Source organism: Archocentrus centrarchus, chromosome 9 (genome assembly GCF_007364275.1).
Source record: "Archocentrus centrarchus isolate MPI-CPG fArcCen1 chromosome 9, fArcCen1, whole genome shotgun sequence".
NCBI lineage: Eukaryota > Metazoa > Chordata > Actinopteri > Cichliformes > Cichlidae > Archocentrus > Archocentrus centrarchus.
Genome location: NC_044354.1, coordinates 8,256,059 through 8,269,480, shown reverse-complemented (window position 1 = coordinate 8,269,480; position 13,422 = coordinate 8,256,059). Strand labels below are relative to the sequence as shown.

At 39.6% G+C, this 13,422-nt stretch overlaps 1 protein-coding gene across 1 annotated transcript; it reads left to right on the top strand.

Moving 5' to 3' along the window:
* The first annotated feature begins 2,823 nt into the window (after nucleotides 1–2,823).
* Nucleotides 2,824–13,154, top strand: mrps27 (mitochondrial ribosomal protein S27). The gene is made up of 11 exons (XM_030737801.1): nucleotides 2,824–2,903; nucleotides 3,166–3,243; nucleotides 4,737–4,807; nucleotides 4,909–4,967; nucleotides 5,461–5,575; nucleotides 6,056–6,134; nucleotides 7,782–7,897; nucleotides 8,117–8,219; nucleotides 8,358–8,500; nucleotides 10,616–10,777; nucleotides 12,699–13,154. The coding sequence occupies exons 1-11, from the start codon at nucleotides 2,831–2,833 to the stop codon at nucleotides 12,945–12,947; spliced, it is 1,248 nt and encodes a 415-aa protein (XP_030593661.1). The 5' UTR covers nucleotides 2,824–2,830; the 3' UTR covers nucleotides 12,948–13,154.
* Nucleotides 13,155–13,422: the final 268 nt, after the last annotated feature.

The following is a 13,422-nucleotide window of genomic DNA, read 5'->3' as shown; positions in this document are numbered from 1 at the left end:
ACTTGAGACAATGAGAAACCAAAGATGAACCAGACACACATGAGGACAGGTAAATACGTCTCTGGTGGGAAAATGAATCCTGTGGTTAAAAAAAAAACAAAAAACTGCTCTGCTGTGAAAACACTGATCATAATCATTGTGTCTTTAGCGGCCACTCAGAGACAATCAAATCATGCAAACTCTGTGCTTTATAAACTGAAGAAGAAATTAGTTGATCAACAGGAAATGAATTAGCCCTCTAAGATGTCATCCATGCTAACCCTAACTCAAACCCTAGGCAATCAGATTATGTAATTTTTGTTTTTATTTAAGCATTCTCCCAGGTCAGGGAAAAAAGAAAATACTCATTCGAACTGACACGCATAAATAACTATTCACATTTTGCCAAAAATCTTTTCTGTCTTTATTTAAAACTTATGGAAAGGATTGAGCTAGGGTTGGGTTATCATCTGTTTTAAATCCAATAAATTCCTAGGCACCAGCACATGAAATGTAAGAATATAGTGATGGTTTCTGTTTCATAATAGTATGATTAAAAAGTATTTATTGTGTTTTTGACTGTACTAGGAAATTCTGATGAACAACTAGTTTTATACTTTTTGTAGCCCAAATGACTGATAGATAATGGCAACAACAAGCCTGCAAAGTGAGTTTAAAAGTCTTAAAGACTCTTGGGAAGAAATTCCAGTTAACATAGTTAAAAACTAGGAGTCATAGCACTTGGAAAATTAGGCTGTATATTACAGGGTGTTTCCTATCCTGTTTCATCCTGTATTTGAATGCTTGTTATATAAGCAGGCAAATTACAGCACATTGTTGAGTTGTTTTTTTTTGTTTTGTTTTTAGCACAGTTGATGCTATAGATGAGGACGGTTTAAATATATTGCACCTCATTGTTTTTCATCTCATTGTGTTCTTTATTAAGATAGAGTAATGTACAGCGTCATGTTTTTAACTTGAATACATATGAAATAAAACTCAACTATCACAATATTGCTCATCCTCTTGTTTGCCTAACTGATGCATCGTATATTACAGAGATGCAATATTGGTAAAGCAATACATTACAGGTATTCAATGACATCTATTGTTTAAAATACTGCAAAATGCTTTGTCATTCCCTGTATAATGCAGTTATATTATCACATGTCTCACTAACCAGCACCAACGTGCTCTAACAGTATGGATGAGAAATAAAAAAGAGAAGCAGCCAGTGGATGCCTGTAAGTGAGATACTGAAAGCAAATGCTTCTGATTTTTTTTTTTTTTTTTGCTTCTCTGGACCACAAATATACTGTTTTAATGTGATGAGAGAAGTGTGGGTTTAATTGTGATTTTTAATAAGAGTTCTGTAGACTTGAAGTTACTTGGATTGCCTTTTACCAAAGAACAAAGCTGAATATCAAAAGTCCCAACAATGCAACAGAAAAGTAAACTCCATGTTTAGTGGTATTGACCACACTGTAGTGCATCTCAGGTACAAATTTCCTGTTTTGCTGGTCAGTGAGAAAATGAGATGGTGCTAAAATTCTTCCATGTTTTGTTCAACAGAGTGGTCCCACCCTAGTCTCAACCTGTCACCTCCTTTGACCCACAGCCAAGGAGCTAACCGTAATAATAGCTGAGGGCTGTCCTCCTGCAGTGGAACAAAAATACTGGCTGACAAACACAAAGGTGACGGGGGTAACAGGTCTGCAGCCGTGTCGTTTACAGGCAAATGAATGCATATTTAGCTAAGACAAGTAAGAAAGACAACTCAGCCTTATATTTATGTGCAACTTCCTGCTTTATTTTGCTGGTTTGTTAGTATTTTAGAGGCTGTTTGCATGTGAGTGGACAAATCTAGCATCCACTCCTGAGAAGCCTGAGGAAGCAGTGATGCTGAATAACTAACAGTGGAACTTTTCATCACTTTATGTGCAACACAACAAGGCAAAGTGAAGCTACAGCACTTTTATATCTGTGTGTATTTGCCTGGTCTGTCTCTTCTGTATATGAACAGCGCCCTCTACTGTCAAATAACTGGTCCTTCTCAACTATTTCACTCTCACATATAATATTTTTATCCATCCATCCATCCATCCATCCATCCATCCATTCTCTTCCACTTATCCAATTCAGGTTTGTGGGGGGGCTGTCATCGGGTGAGAGGCAGGGTACACCTTGGACAGGTCAAAGGGCAAACGCTGAGAAACAGACAATCAAAAGTAACTTCTTCTTCATTTTGATGCCACTTATATTCACCAGAGTCAAACATCTACTGTGTAATTAACTGAAGCCAAAAGACTATTCCCAAAAATATAAGGAGGACGAGTGTAAGACAGACGAGTGTAGACAGACAATTGAATATCAGTAAGACAAAAGAGATGGTGGTTGACTTCAGGAGGAAAAAACTGCAACTACGCCCATCAACATCATGGGCAAGAAGGTGGAAACAAACTGATTCACAAGGCTGGAACCATCATTGGTCAGAAGTAGAAAGTGATACAAGTCCCTATATCTTCTTCTGCTTTTCCAGTTCAAGAGCCTATCCCAGCTGCCATTCCTGGTAAATTTCACATCAACAAATCTTCCTGTAAAGTATTTTGTCGCTTGGTTTAAATCAATAAGAAGGTGTTAGATTAATTGAAATAGCCATAATTTATTCAATAAATCATAATCCCTTGAGTCATACAACGTTATGTATTTTATTTTAATTTCTGTTTTGTTTCAACAAAACAAGCAATATTTTTCGGGATTTTCTGCTTAGCTGTTGTCACTTTTGGTATATCCCACTTATGCCGGGTTTTCAAACTCCCCCCACCCCTGCCACGAGATGGTATCTTCTAAGATGGCAGCCTCCGTATTGAAACGGTGTGCGGCTGCTGCTGTCAAAGTTAAATGTTTATCTCCGTCTTATTCAGGTAGATACATCGTGCATTTGATTACGAGTCAACCTATGGTTTAGTTTAATTAAATTTTGGTGCTTAACTTCTATTTGCTTGGCTTTTCTGGTCTATATTTGAACGTTCATGCAGGAAGAGCTAAATGCCCTTAGTTCATGTTAACGTTAGCTAACACTATGAAGCTACACTAACTGGCTTTAGAGTTTTCCTGTGGTTTTAAAACTGTAAACAGTTCATTTGCTGATACATGTTATATTGGAGTGTACGTTTGTCTTCGCAGCTCGACGATGGTTGCTCTCAGCAGCTTACACAGACACCAAAATGTGGGAGGCGAGAGCGAAAGATCCTCAGAACCTGGGTAAGACTTGAACGTTCACATTTCACAGTCCAGACTGAAAAAACAAGGTGCTTGTTAGGATTTGGGTCATTATCCAAGAAAACCTAACAATTTTCCCTCTTGTCAGGAGGTATAAAACTCCGATACAAGACTTAACACATTATAGACGCTTTAACGTTTAATAAACTATCGGCTGTTTGCAGCTATTTACAAAACCGATGATGAACCCCCCGAGATGTGTAAAGAAAACTAAGTATATGTCCACATTCAGTCAGCTTACTGCCATTACACGTTTTTTGTGCGTTTGTTTTTTGCTTTTGAACTGGAGCGACCTCCCATTCTGGCCCTCCCTTTGCAGCTATAACAGCATCAGCTCTTCTGGGAAGTCTTCCCATAAGGTTTAGGAGTGTGTTTTTGACCATTTTTCCAGAAGCACATTTGTGAGGTGAGGCACTGATGTTGGATGAGAAGGCCTGGCTTGCAGTCTCCGCTCTAATTCATCCCAAAGGTGCTCTATCGGGTTGAGGTCAGGATTCTGTGCAGACCAGTCAAGTTATTCCACACCAAACTCACTCATCCATGTCTTTATGGACATTGCTTTGTGCGTTGGTGCACAGTCATGTTGGAACAGGTAGGGGCTATCCCCAATCTGTTCCCACAAAGTTGGGAGCATGAAATTGTCCAAAATGTCTTGGTGTGTTGAAGCATTAAGAGTTCCTTTCACTGGAACTAAGGGGCCAAGCCCAAATCCTGAAAAACACCCCACACCATAATCCCCTCTCCACCATACTTTACACTTGGCCCAGTGCAGTCAGACAAGTACCGTTTTCCTGGCAACCGTCAAACACAGACTCATTCATCAGATTGCATCTGACACTTTGGATTGTGATTGGTGATATAAGGCTTGGATGCAGCTACTCGGCCATGGAAACCCTTTCCATGAAGCTCTCTATGCACTGTTCTTGAGCTAATCCGAAGGCCACATTATGTTTGGAGGTCTGTAGTGACGGACTCTGCAGAAAGCTGGCGACCTCTGCACGCTATGTGTCTCAACATCTTGAGACCCCGATCTGTCATTTTACATGGCCTACCACTTCACGTCGTGGATCTGCAAAGACCCAGTTCTGGGGGGGGGGGGTTTAAAATGAGATTTATTTTGCTGGACATTTTTACAACCTTTGATGCTGGCTGCAGCAGTCCAGCATCAAATATTACTCCTTCACCAGAGGGTGGCAGTGTAGCACTGTAGCCTCATGGTACACAGAAAACATGTACCTGCTTCACAGAGTGCAGATAATTTATAAGCACATCTTACCAAGATTTAAATGCAGTTTAATTAAATTATACTAAAGCTGTGAAAAGTTGAAAATTGATGACAGCTCAAAACATCTATGTATCACAAACTAAAATATATTTTAAGAGCTGCATCAGCATTTTATTCTATTCTGCAGAGCATATTCTTAGTAGTTTTTTAATAATTATATTCAGTTGTTTTTTTTTTTTTAAACTTACAGCTGTACTCGCCAACCTTATGGACAGGACATATGACAGGAAACTCCCTGTTAGCTCTCTGACCATTTCACGGGTAAGCTGTAGCTACATTTAATGGACTGTATTTTATTTATTTGTTATAAATTTTGATGGCAGTGCAGACAGCATGTTTAATAGTTATGTTTTCTGTTGCAGTTTGTGGACAACATATCATCCCAGGAAGAAATTGATCAATCAGAGTACTACCTTTATAAGTAATCAGAAATCATTCACTCCTTCTGCCTCTGTGTCAAATATCTGCTGCTGCTTTGGGCTTTTGTGGTACCAGCCTTCGTGTTTTTGTTGGACTGAACTTTCTGTTTGGTTTGTCTGTTTTGGTTTATATTCAGTCACATGCTCTTCTTTGTTCGGGGCAACTCCAGACCTTTCCTGTTTACTCCTTCCTCTGGAATCTGCACCCATTCTTGTGATGACAACATTTAGTGTGTTTCCCAATTGCAAACACACTAAATCTTGTTCAGGGCATGTTCATTTTCATAATCAGCGGACACTAAAGTGTTTTAGCTGAGTTTCTGCTGCAATATTTTTATTGCTATCCAGGATAAAGTTGTGGTTCAGCAACTGAAATTGTTTATCATATACTTGTCATGTGATTTCCTCTCTTCCTCTTGTTGTTGTTATGTTTTTATCTATTTCTATTTTAAAGCATGTGAAACAACTTTTTTTTCCCCCTTAAATTCCTTCAAGATTTCGTCACAGTCCAAACTGTTTGTACCTGCGAGACTGGACCATTCACAGCTGGATCAGACAGTGTCTAAAATTTGGGGCCAGAGATAAGGCCCTGCACACACTTAAAAACAAGGTACGCATCCAGTTATATTCCCCCTGTTTTTTCTTTGGAAAATAAACTAGGCTGAGAGGATTATTTGAGCCTTGTAGATGAAGCACATCTTGATAATCTGATCAGGGCTGTCATTGTGAGGAAGTACAGGCCCGTTCTGAACCACGCAGATGTGTTTTCAAACTGATCTGAGCAGCACAAATAATGTTAAACATGGTTGACATTTTCGGCCCAGTGTTTGTACGGTTCCTGAATGAGTTATAGTATGTGAGCGTCACTGAATTATTCCAGAAGCAGAGATGTCAGGTAGCCAGTGACGCACTTACAGTGAGACAGAGGAGAGCACCCCTGTTGCTGTTTTGATCTGTGACGTGCGACTCTGATGCCTCTGAAGACTCTCCAAAGAGCTTTCAGTGTCACTGATGCACGTGATATTTACCTTCATCACTAAATAATGTAGAAAAAAACATGTTGCCGATGTTTTAAAATCTGTGTGTGCAGGTCCAGTATGGAATATTCCCAGATGACTTCACCTTCAACCTGCTCACAGATTCTTTCATTAAGGATGGGGACTTTAAAAGTAAGGACCACTCTAAATATGTATTTTTTAGCATTTTAACATTTGGGAAGCGTCAAGACTACACAGACTTAAAATAAAGGCCAAATCTTTGCAGGTTTCCAAACACATTCTTGTTTGTCTGAAATGTTCAAATCGCTAAAATCTGATTTCAACATTTCTTTCCTTGTTTGTAAAAGACGGGGGTAAAGGGAAACTTTTTTTTTTCCTATTTATTTATGCGTTGTATAATAACATTAGACAGTAAATAATCGTGTAGAGCTGCTGTTGCAGCTGAATGTGAAAGTTTTGATTCCATTGAACAAAAATGCTTATATGCTGTAACATTTCAAAACAGCAGCTCAGATCTGATATTGTTGAATTACTTTTTAGGTTGTGTCTGGCAGTTTCCTTCATAAGTGGTTCCCAAACGTTTCTATTGTGACGTACCCCAACAACTTGCAGCCCTGCCAGATGAACTTTAATACCCCATCATGTTTTGTACAACAACTGAATTGGTTTGAAACTGGGTGGGTGTATAAGACTAATTTTATTGCCAGTTTCTTTTAATAAAAAATTGCAGTGTTCTTAATTATATACTCATCCACTACTCCCTACTTCATGTTTGGTGATATCTGTGTAGAGAACTAAATAGTGAGTTAATGGCCAACCAAAACTTTTCTTTTTTCTATGCACTTTAAATTGTGTCGTTACTTTTGTGAGATTAAAATCGTCTAAATGAATAAATGTACTTAGATACATTTCTGTGAAAATACATTATACTGAGTGTAATTTTCCCTAGTTAATGAATACTTTGGGGCACTTCATGTTGCGATGCATTGCTGTCATTCCTCTTGCATGTCTGTGTTTTTTCTTTCTGGACGGTGTACAATGGTACTGTTAACCGTTGGTGTGTCCTACTTTTTCTGGGACACAGTGGGATTCTCTGCTATTAAGGTTATTATCACACTATACCTTTGGATACCACTGCAAAATGGTGAACTCACTATTTAGTTTATTATAGTTGTGTGAAAAGTAAGTATACCCTCTTTCACCTCTAAGGTTTTACATATCAGAACATTATAAAAAAAAAAAAAAAAAAATCATCTGATCCTTACCAGGATGTAAAGTGATTTAAAGGTGAACAACAATACATGATATATTACACTGTTATTATTGCTGCCGTGTTTCTTTCTAAAAAGAACATGGCACCAGAGGGGAAACCCTTAAAAACAAAACAAAAAAAGCTATAATCATTTAGTCTTCTTCTAGTTGTACTACCATGAACTTAACATGCTAACTGAGCCCTGCGGAGACTAAGATGTAGCTCTTGGGTTTTTTACAGTTTCTCTGAGCATTGCTCGATCTGAGCTTGGGATGAATTTGCTGGGACATCCACTCCTGGGAAGACTGGCAACTGTCTTGAATGTTTTCCGCTTGTGAATAATCTTTCTCACTGCAGAATGATTGACTTATCTAGTGCTTATCTGATATTCCTGACGATGTCTCTCCTTTTTGGCATTGAATGAACTGCCAAAAGTTCTGCTTTTATAGAGGTGGTCACACTTGTGGATGATCAGTTAGATGTATGCACTTGATTTGCATCACTTTATGTCACTATAAAGAAAATCATGTTTGTTATATGATAATCTTTCTGTTGTAATTGCTCAGGTGCGTGCTCTGTGGCTGAAGAGGTGATGCTTCAGGAGGCTTTTGATCGTCCCTCCACGCAGATCCTGTCTCTGTACGCTCTGGGCAGTTACCTAGCAACCCGACCACAACTCGCTGTGAGTGAATCAGCAGTTTTGAACGAGTTAGGACAACTAATGATTCCAGAATGTTCTTATTGGAAATTTTAAAATGATTTCCCGTGACTCAAAAGCAGGCGTCTTAGTAGGTTTCATTCAAAAATGTAATGCATTTTGTAAAAAGAGATGCTGGGGCACTTATTAGCATGTGAATGTTGCAGCAGAAGTAACAAAACACTTGTTCCTTGCTGCACTCAGGTGTCAGAGGAACGGGCTTTGGGGGCATCGCTGCTCATCTGTGGACTGAAGCAAGACAACACCATTGGCCTCAGTGCTCAGCTGCTTGGCAATGCTTTCCTTGGTGTGTGCTTAAGTTTCTTCCCTCACATTGTTACTTATTTTTACTGCGATTGATTTTTTTTTTTTTTTTTTTTCTCCCCCTCGTAACCTTTCAATGTGTTACTTGTCTCATTTATTCTCATCTTTCTCCCTCATCCAGGCAAGGTGGAAAATTTAAAGGGCATCCATGCTGTCTTCAAAGGGATGCCTCTCTCCTGGGGTCGAGGATATCTGGGCCGAGCGCTGGCCGTAATGGAGAGAGTGGCTGCTGCTTCTGGTGATGTCAAACTGTCCAAAGATACAGTAAGAGCAACAAAATTAAATTAAGTGCTGAATTTTCTGTATTTTTTGTTAGGGTTGACCAACATATTAAAAATTTCCACCTGGTGTTTGGCAGTATATTCACAGAAGAGTGTGTAGCTCGTTTTGGAAGAGAGTTCAAAACAACAGATAATACAAGGCAGTCAGATGAAGGACACATTGCAGCTTCTTAAACAGGTCAGGATGATATAGCTTGTACACCAGCTTTGTGTCAGTCGTACCTGAGCAGCAGAAAATAAGGTTCACAGCTGACACAAACTTGTAACTAACTTTAGCAGTAAATCAGTGTCTGTGTACAACTGTCAAGTTGAGCTCACCACACAAAAAAAAAGATCTGTATCATCTCGTGGTGCTACTGATTATAGCAGAATCCCATAAACTAAAATGACTGGTATAAACCAGTTTTGTAGAAGTCCATAAATATCCAACTGATAGTTTCTGTGAGCACAAGCCACTAAAAAAGTACTGAAATTGACTTTATGAGTTGACAACAACTCAGTCATTCAGTTGCCAGGCCCTTGTGTGTATTCTTGTCTTATGTAAGTACATCATCAAACTAAAGAAACTTTCCTGCAGTATGGGTATGGTACAAGTACTTCTTTATTTTAAAGGTCTTCTTAGTTTATTTTATGATTTCATGGGATGTTTGTGAGCATTGTGCAGTGCATTTAATCAGTGGGTCTTAGTTAATTATTGGTGGTTGTCCTCCTGCTTGGATGGGTTTTCTTTGGGAGCTCTGTTTTCTCCCACCATCAAAAAATGCGCTTAGCATTTATTTCTGCTAAGGTCAACCCAGGACACCCTTTCAAAAAAGATTTTTAAAAAATGTGAGAATGAATGAATATAACTGGTTTCTTGTTATGTCAAAGTTCTATCGATCCCTGAATTGGTGTCTGGGGCAACACTCACCTCATTAAGCAACTCGGGTATTGACTAGAGTGACTGATGTATTGATGTTTTGTCAATGGGATTAAAATTCATCATTTGTACTAGCAGTTACAGCAGGCTTAGTTTGGAATGCAACAGTAATCCTCAGAGTTCGTGCAGGGTAATGCACACTTTTCAAAGATATTTAACTATCAAAATCAGTAAGGGGAGATCAAAAATATTAATAATCCTTCCCCAGATATCCCTGATTATGTCCCATGTGAGTCTGATTAACTTTATAATCCAAAAGGTAGATTGAGAGTCCCAAGTTTGAAGAAGTAAGAAAAAAATGAAAGCCATGATCCACAACACATATTGAATGCCATTATCGATACTGTACAACTGTTGCGTGATACAGTACTTAACCTTCTGTGCTCATGCAAGTACACACCATGCTAGAACTGTTAAATAGCCTATTTAACAGTACTGATAATAACATCAAAAATGACAACAACAAACACACTATCCAAAGAAACACCCAGCTGAGCTGTACCACACAGCATTACTCTTTGTTCTCATTGGGACACCTGTTATCAACCTTCTCCCCCTGACTGTGGGTTTGATGTCACACAGATGTATTTCTCAAAGTGTTAGTTTATTTGCTGTAAAGTAAACGTGGGTTAGACTTGCATACACGCAGTGCACAGTCTGTTTTATTACTTTCCAGGTAGAGTGCTTAGCACAGACAGCACACATGCTGTCACATTGTTGCAATTTTTACATATATGCACACGTACTTAGCTGGTTGCAGTGTCTCTAATCTGGTCTGTGCTGTCCAGTTCAATAGTTCACCTTTGTCCACATTTAATGAGATTTTGAAGAGCCTGGAGCTCTGAGGTTGTCTTTGAGAATCTCTGCAACAGAAACTGAACAGCCTGCGTCAGACAGCAGCACAGCAATAATGTAGACAGAGAAGATAACGCCATAGGACAGAGAGGAAGTATTATATCTCAAATGAAGGCGCTAGTGACTGCTGCCTCAGGTCACAATTAATTTTACCTCTTCCTAAGATTAAGAGGTGAGTTGTCATGTAAGGTGTATAGCCCGGCGTCATTAAATGTCTGTTCTGTAATCATTCAAGTTTACTCATGTAATTTGCAGCAAAAAGAACATGCTGCATTATAAAAACATCATCTTTCTGCATAACTAACATTCGTTTTTATTTTTTAGCTGGGATATGTGAATGACTTGCTGCAGGAACTGCCTTTGACCTCAGAATCAGACTCTTCTGGAGAAGAGTCTGGAGGTGAGGAGGACAAGAAAGAAGACACTGTAGATGAAGATGATCAGGCCGAGGCAGCTAAGCTACCTGAGTATGTCAACCGATTCAAGGTGGGTCTTTGTTGTGTGCAGCAGGTGAGCTTTGGTTTGTAGTTACAGCTGAATTTACCTCATGTTTTGGTGTTGGGGCAAGCTAGTAAGCATGTGATCAACATGGGGTTGTAACTTTTCAAGTCAACTTCCAGTGAGCAGCATACTGTGGGTTTTTTTTTTTTTGCATTTTTGGCCACAGCGGCTTTTCTTGGCAGTGGAGAGAGACAGGAAAGATACAGGGGAAGACACGCAGGCAAATTGGCGACGGGCCAGGACTCGAACCCGCGCCACCCGCACCGCAACGCGGCATATGTCTGTGGTCGCTGACTTCACTACTAAGCCACCCAGGCGTCATACCATGGGTTTTTTAAGGGACTGATTAAAATGTAATTCTTCAGCCACAACGAGAGGTGGGGTGGAAGTATGTTTCCCCTGTCATCCATCTGTCAGCAAAAACCACCAAGCTGAAACCTGGTGGAAAGGTGGAGCCCAGACAAAGGAAGAACCCATTAAAAAGTTTCTTTTCCAAAAATGCAAAATTCTTCATTGTCTTAGGATACACTTTATCGCTGCCCTCTAGTTAAAACTTTTTCCCTCTCTGCAAACAGCAATTAAAAATGTTTTTTTTTTTTTTTGCCTACTGACTCATCTGCTGGTTGAGCCAGCACCATCATAATAAAAGCAGTAATATTGCAAACTTTAATATGCCATGCTTTTCTGTTTTTGAAGAAATGGGCTGTTATTTAGGGATTTGACTGACAGGTGGTTACGCTGGTGGTTCGCTAATCGATAGTTATCTGGCTTAGAGTTTTAACTAGACTATTAGGTCTGTGTGAAAGGTGTTCGCTTGAGTTTTTTGTTTTTTAATTAAAACAAAGTTTTTGTTTACATTCATCATTACTTGCAAATGTGCACTGGGCATGTCCTTGAGGCCGTGTTGAAAGGATTTCCTTCCTCATAAAACATTTTCATCCACATTTTTCAGCTGGCATTCTTCGTCTTCTTTCCTGGCTTTGTCGATCCATTAAGGTTTCTGAAACATAACCACCACCTGTAGATCTGTGGAACGGTGTGAAAACCTTAGCTGGGAATGTGGATTTTATCGATTGCGTGCCTGAGCGTTTATACGCTTCCTGGCGTGCCTACAGGCGAGCAAAGAAAACAGTTTCCCATTCTCTGAAAATGGGTGGTCTTGCAAATCAAGTTTGTTTTTTAATACGTTCTATGATATGCTCTTTGCATTCATTAAAAATCTTAGATTTTATATCCATTTTATTTTGCGCTCTGTGGCTCACAGCATTTGTGATTAGGTTTCTGAAAAGTCATGACATTCAGGCTTAATACCTGAATTTCTCGAGGCAGAAGAGCAGTACTGTAACTCTTCAGAGCCTTTTGTGAGCACTTGTTTCTAAAATAAAACAGGGACTTTTAGATTTCTTTATCAAAACATTTAAAACTTAAGAGTTTCTGTAGTCTGTTTCTTTGTGGCGTTATCACGACTAAAGATAGAAAAGCCTCCAGCTTCACTAAGGGGGTAGATTTTGCATGCTGACTGGCCAGATGGCACCCATAGGCGTGTGTGTGGCTGCACTGAGCGGGGGTTTTCCCCTCATAGCTGAGAAGTTTGGTGAATGAGATTTTGGATCAAAATAGTGCATTGTTTATTTGCAGTTTGCGTATCAGAAACAAATAAACTACATTTTTTGGGGAATAGATTTGAGGGATGCTGCAGACAGTGAAGTTAAGATGGCAAACATTGGAAATATTCGAAAGTCCGGTTCTTGACTGGCTGTTTTTTTAGTGCAGACATGATTCTTGGTCTGTGTTACATAGTGGAAGTGACTTTGCTGGTTCAGAGGGTTTCACCCAAGTCATTTAAGTAAAGTGATGAGATCACTGCTTTGTGCCTTCAACTTTTCTTGTTTCCCTGCCTCTCCAGGAATTGAGCAGCCAGCTGGAGTCTCAGGGTAAAGTGGAATCGACTTCCTTCCAGGATTTAGTGACCACTCTGGCCCAGCAGAACCTGGCTGCTGCTGAGAAACTGGACCTCGAGCAGTACAAGAGCCGGGTAGAGGCCTGGGAGGCTGAGAAGAAGCAGTTGATCCAGAGAGAGAAGGAGATGAGGGAGAAGGCTGAGCAGGAGAAGCAGGAGCGATTAGCTGCCAGGGCTGCAGCTCTGCAGGTGTAGAAACTTTTTACACGGAGCAAACTGTAGATCACTGAACTGTCCATTGAGTATGTACTTTAAAATGTGTATACTTGGGAGGAATGTAGTTTTAACATTACACCAGATTCTGTCACTCATTACTTTTGTATCTATCAGTTGTTGTGTTTGTGGCTCTGTTTTTATAGAGCTAATATAAATGTACTGTCAAAATAAAATGCATTTTGAGTTCTCCGATATTTGTGTTACACATTTATTGTCTGTTGTGGACTATGGGATTATATCATCACTGGAAATTATGCACACATCAATTGTTAAACCCAATGGTAGGGTGACCTCATGTAAGCAAAAAGATGGGAAAGCTAGGGAAAGATCGTCCCATCACATCCTCCCACTCCTTTTCCTCTTTGCCTGCAGTTGTCTTTGTCGTGTGTTTGTATGTTTTGTGTGTTTTGTGTGTGTGTGTATGTGTGTGCGTGTACACATCTGTCAAAAACGT

Excerpts from the sequence above, each read along its gene's own strand:
- mrps27 (XM_030737801.1), top strand. The coding sequence starts at position 2,831 with ATGGCAGCCTCCGTATTGAAACGGTGTGCGGCTGCTGCTGTCAAAGTT. Across the intron at positions 4,968-5,460 it reads TCAGAGTACTACCTTTATAA|ATTTCGTCACAGTCCAAACT; the intron begins GTAATCAGAAAT and ends AATTCCTTCAAG. Across the intron at positions 10,778-12,698 it reads AGTATGTCAACCGATTCAAG|GAATTGAGCAGCCAGCTGGA; the intron begins GTGGGTCTTTGT and ends CTGCCTCTCCAG.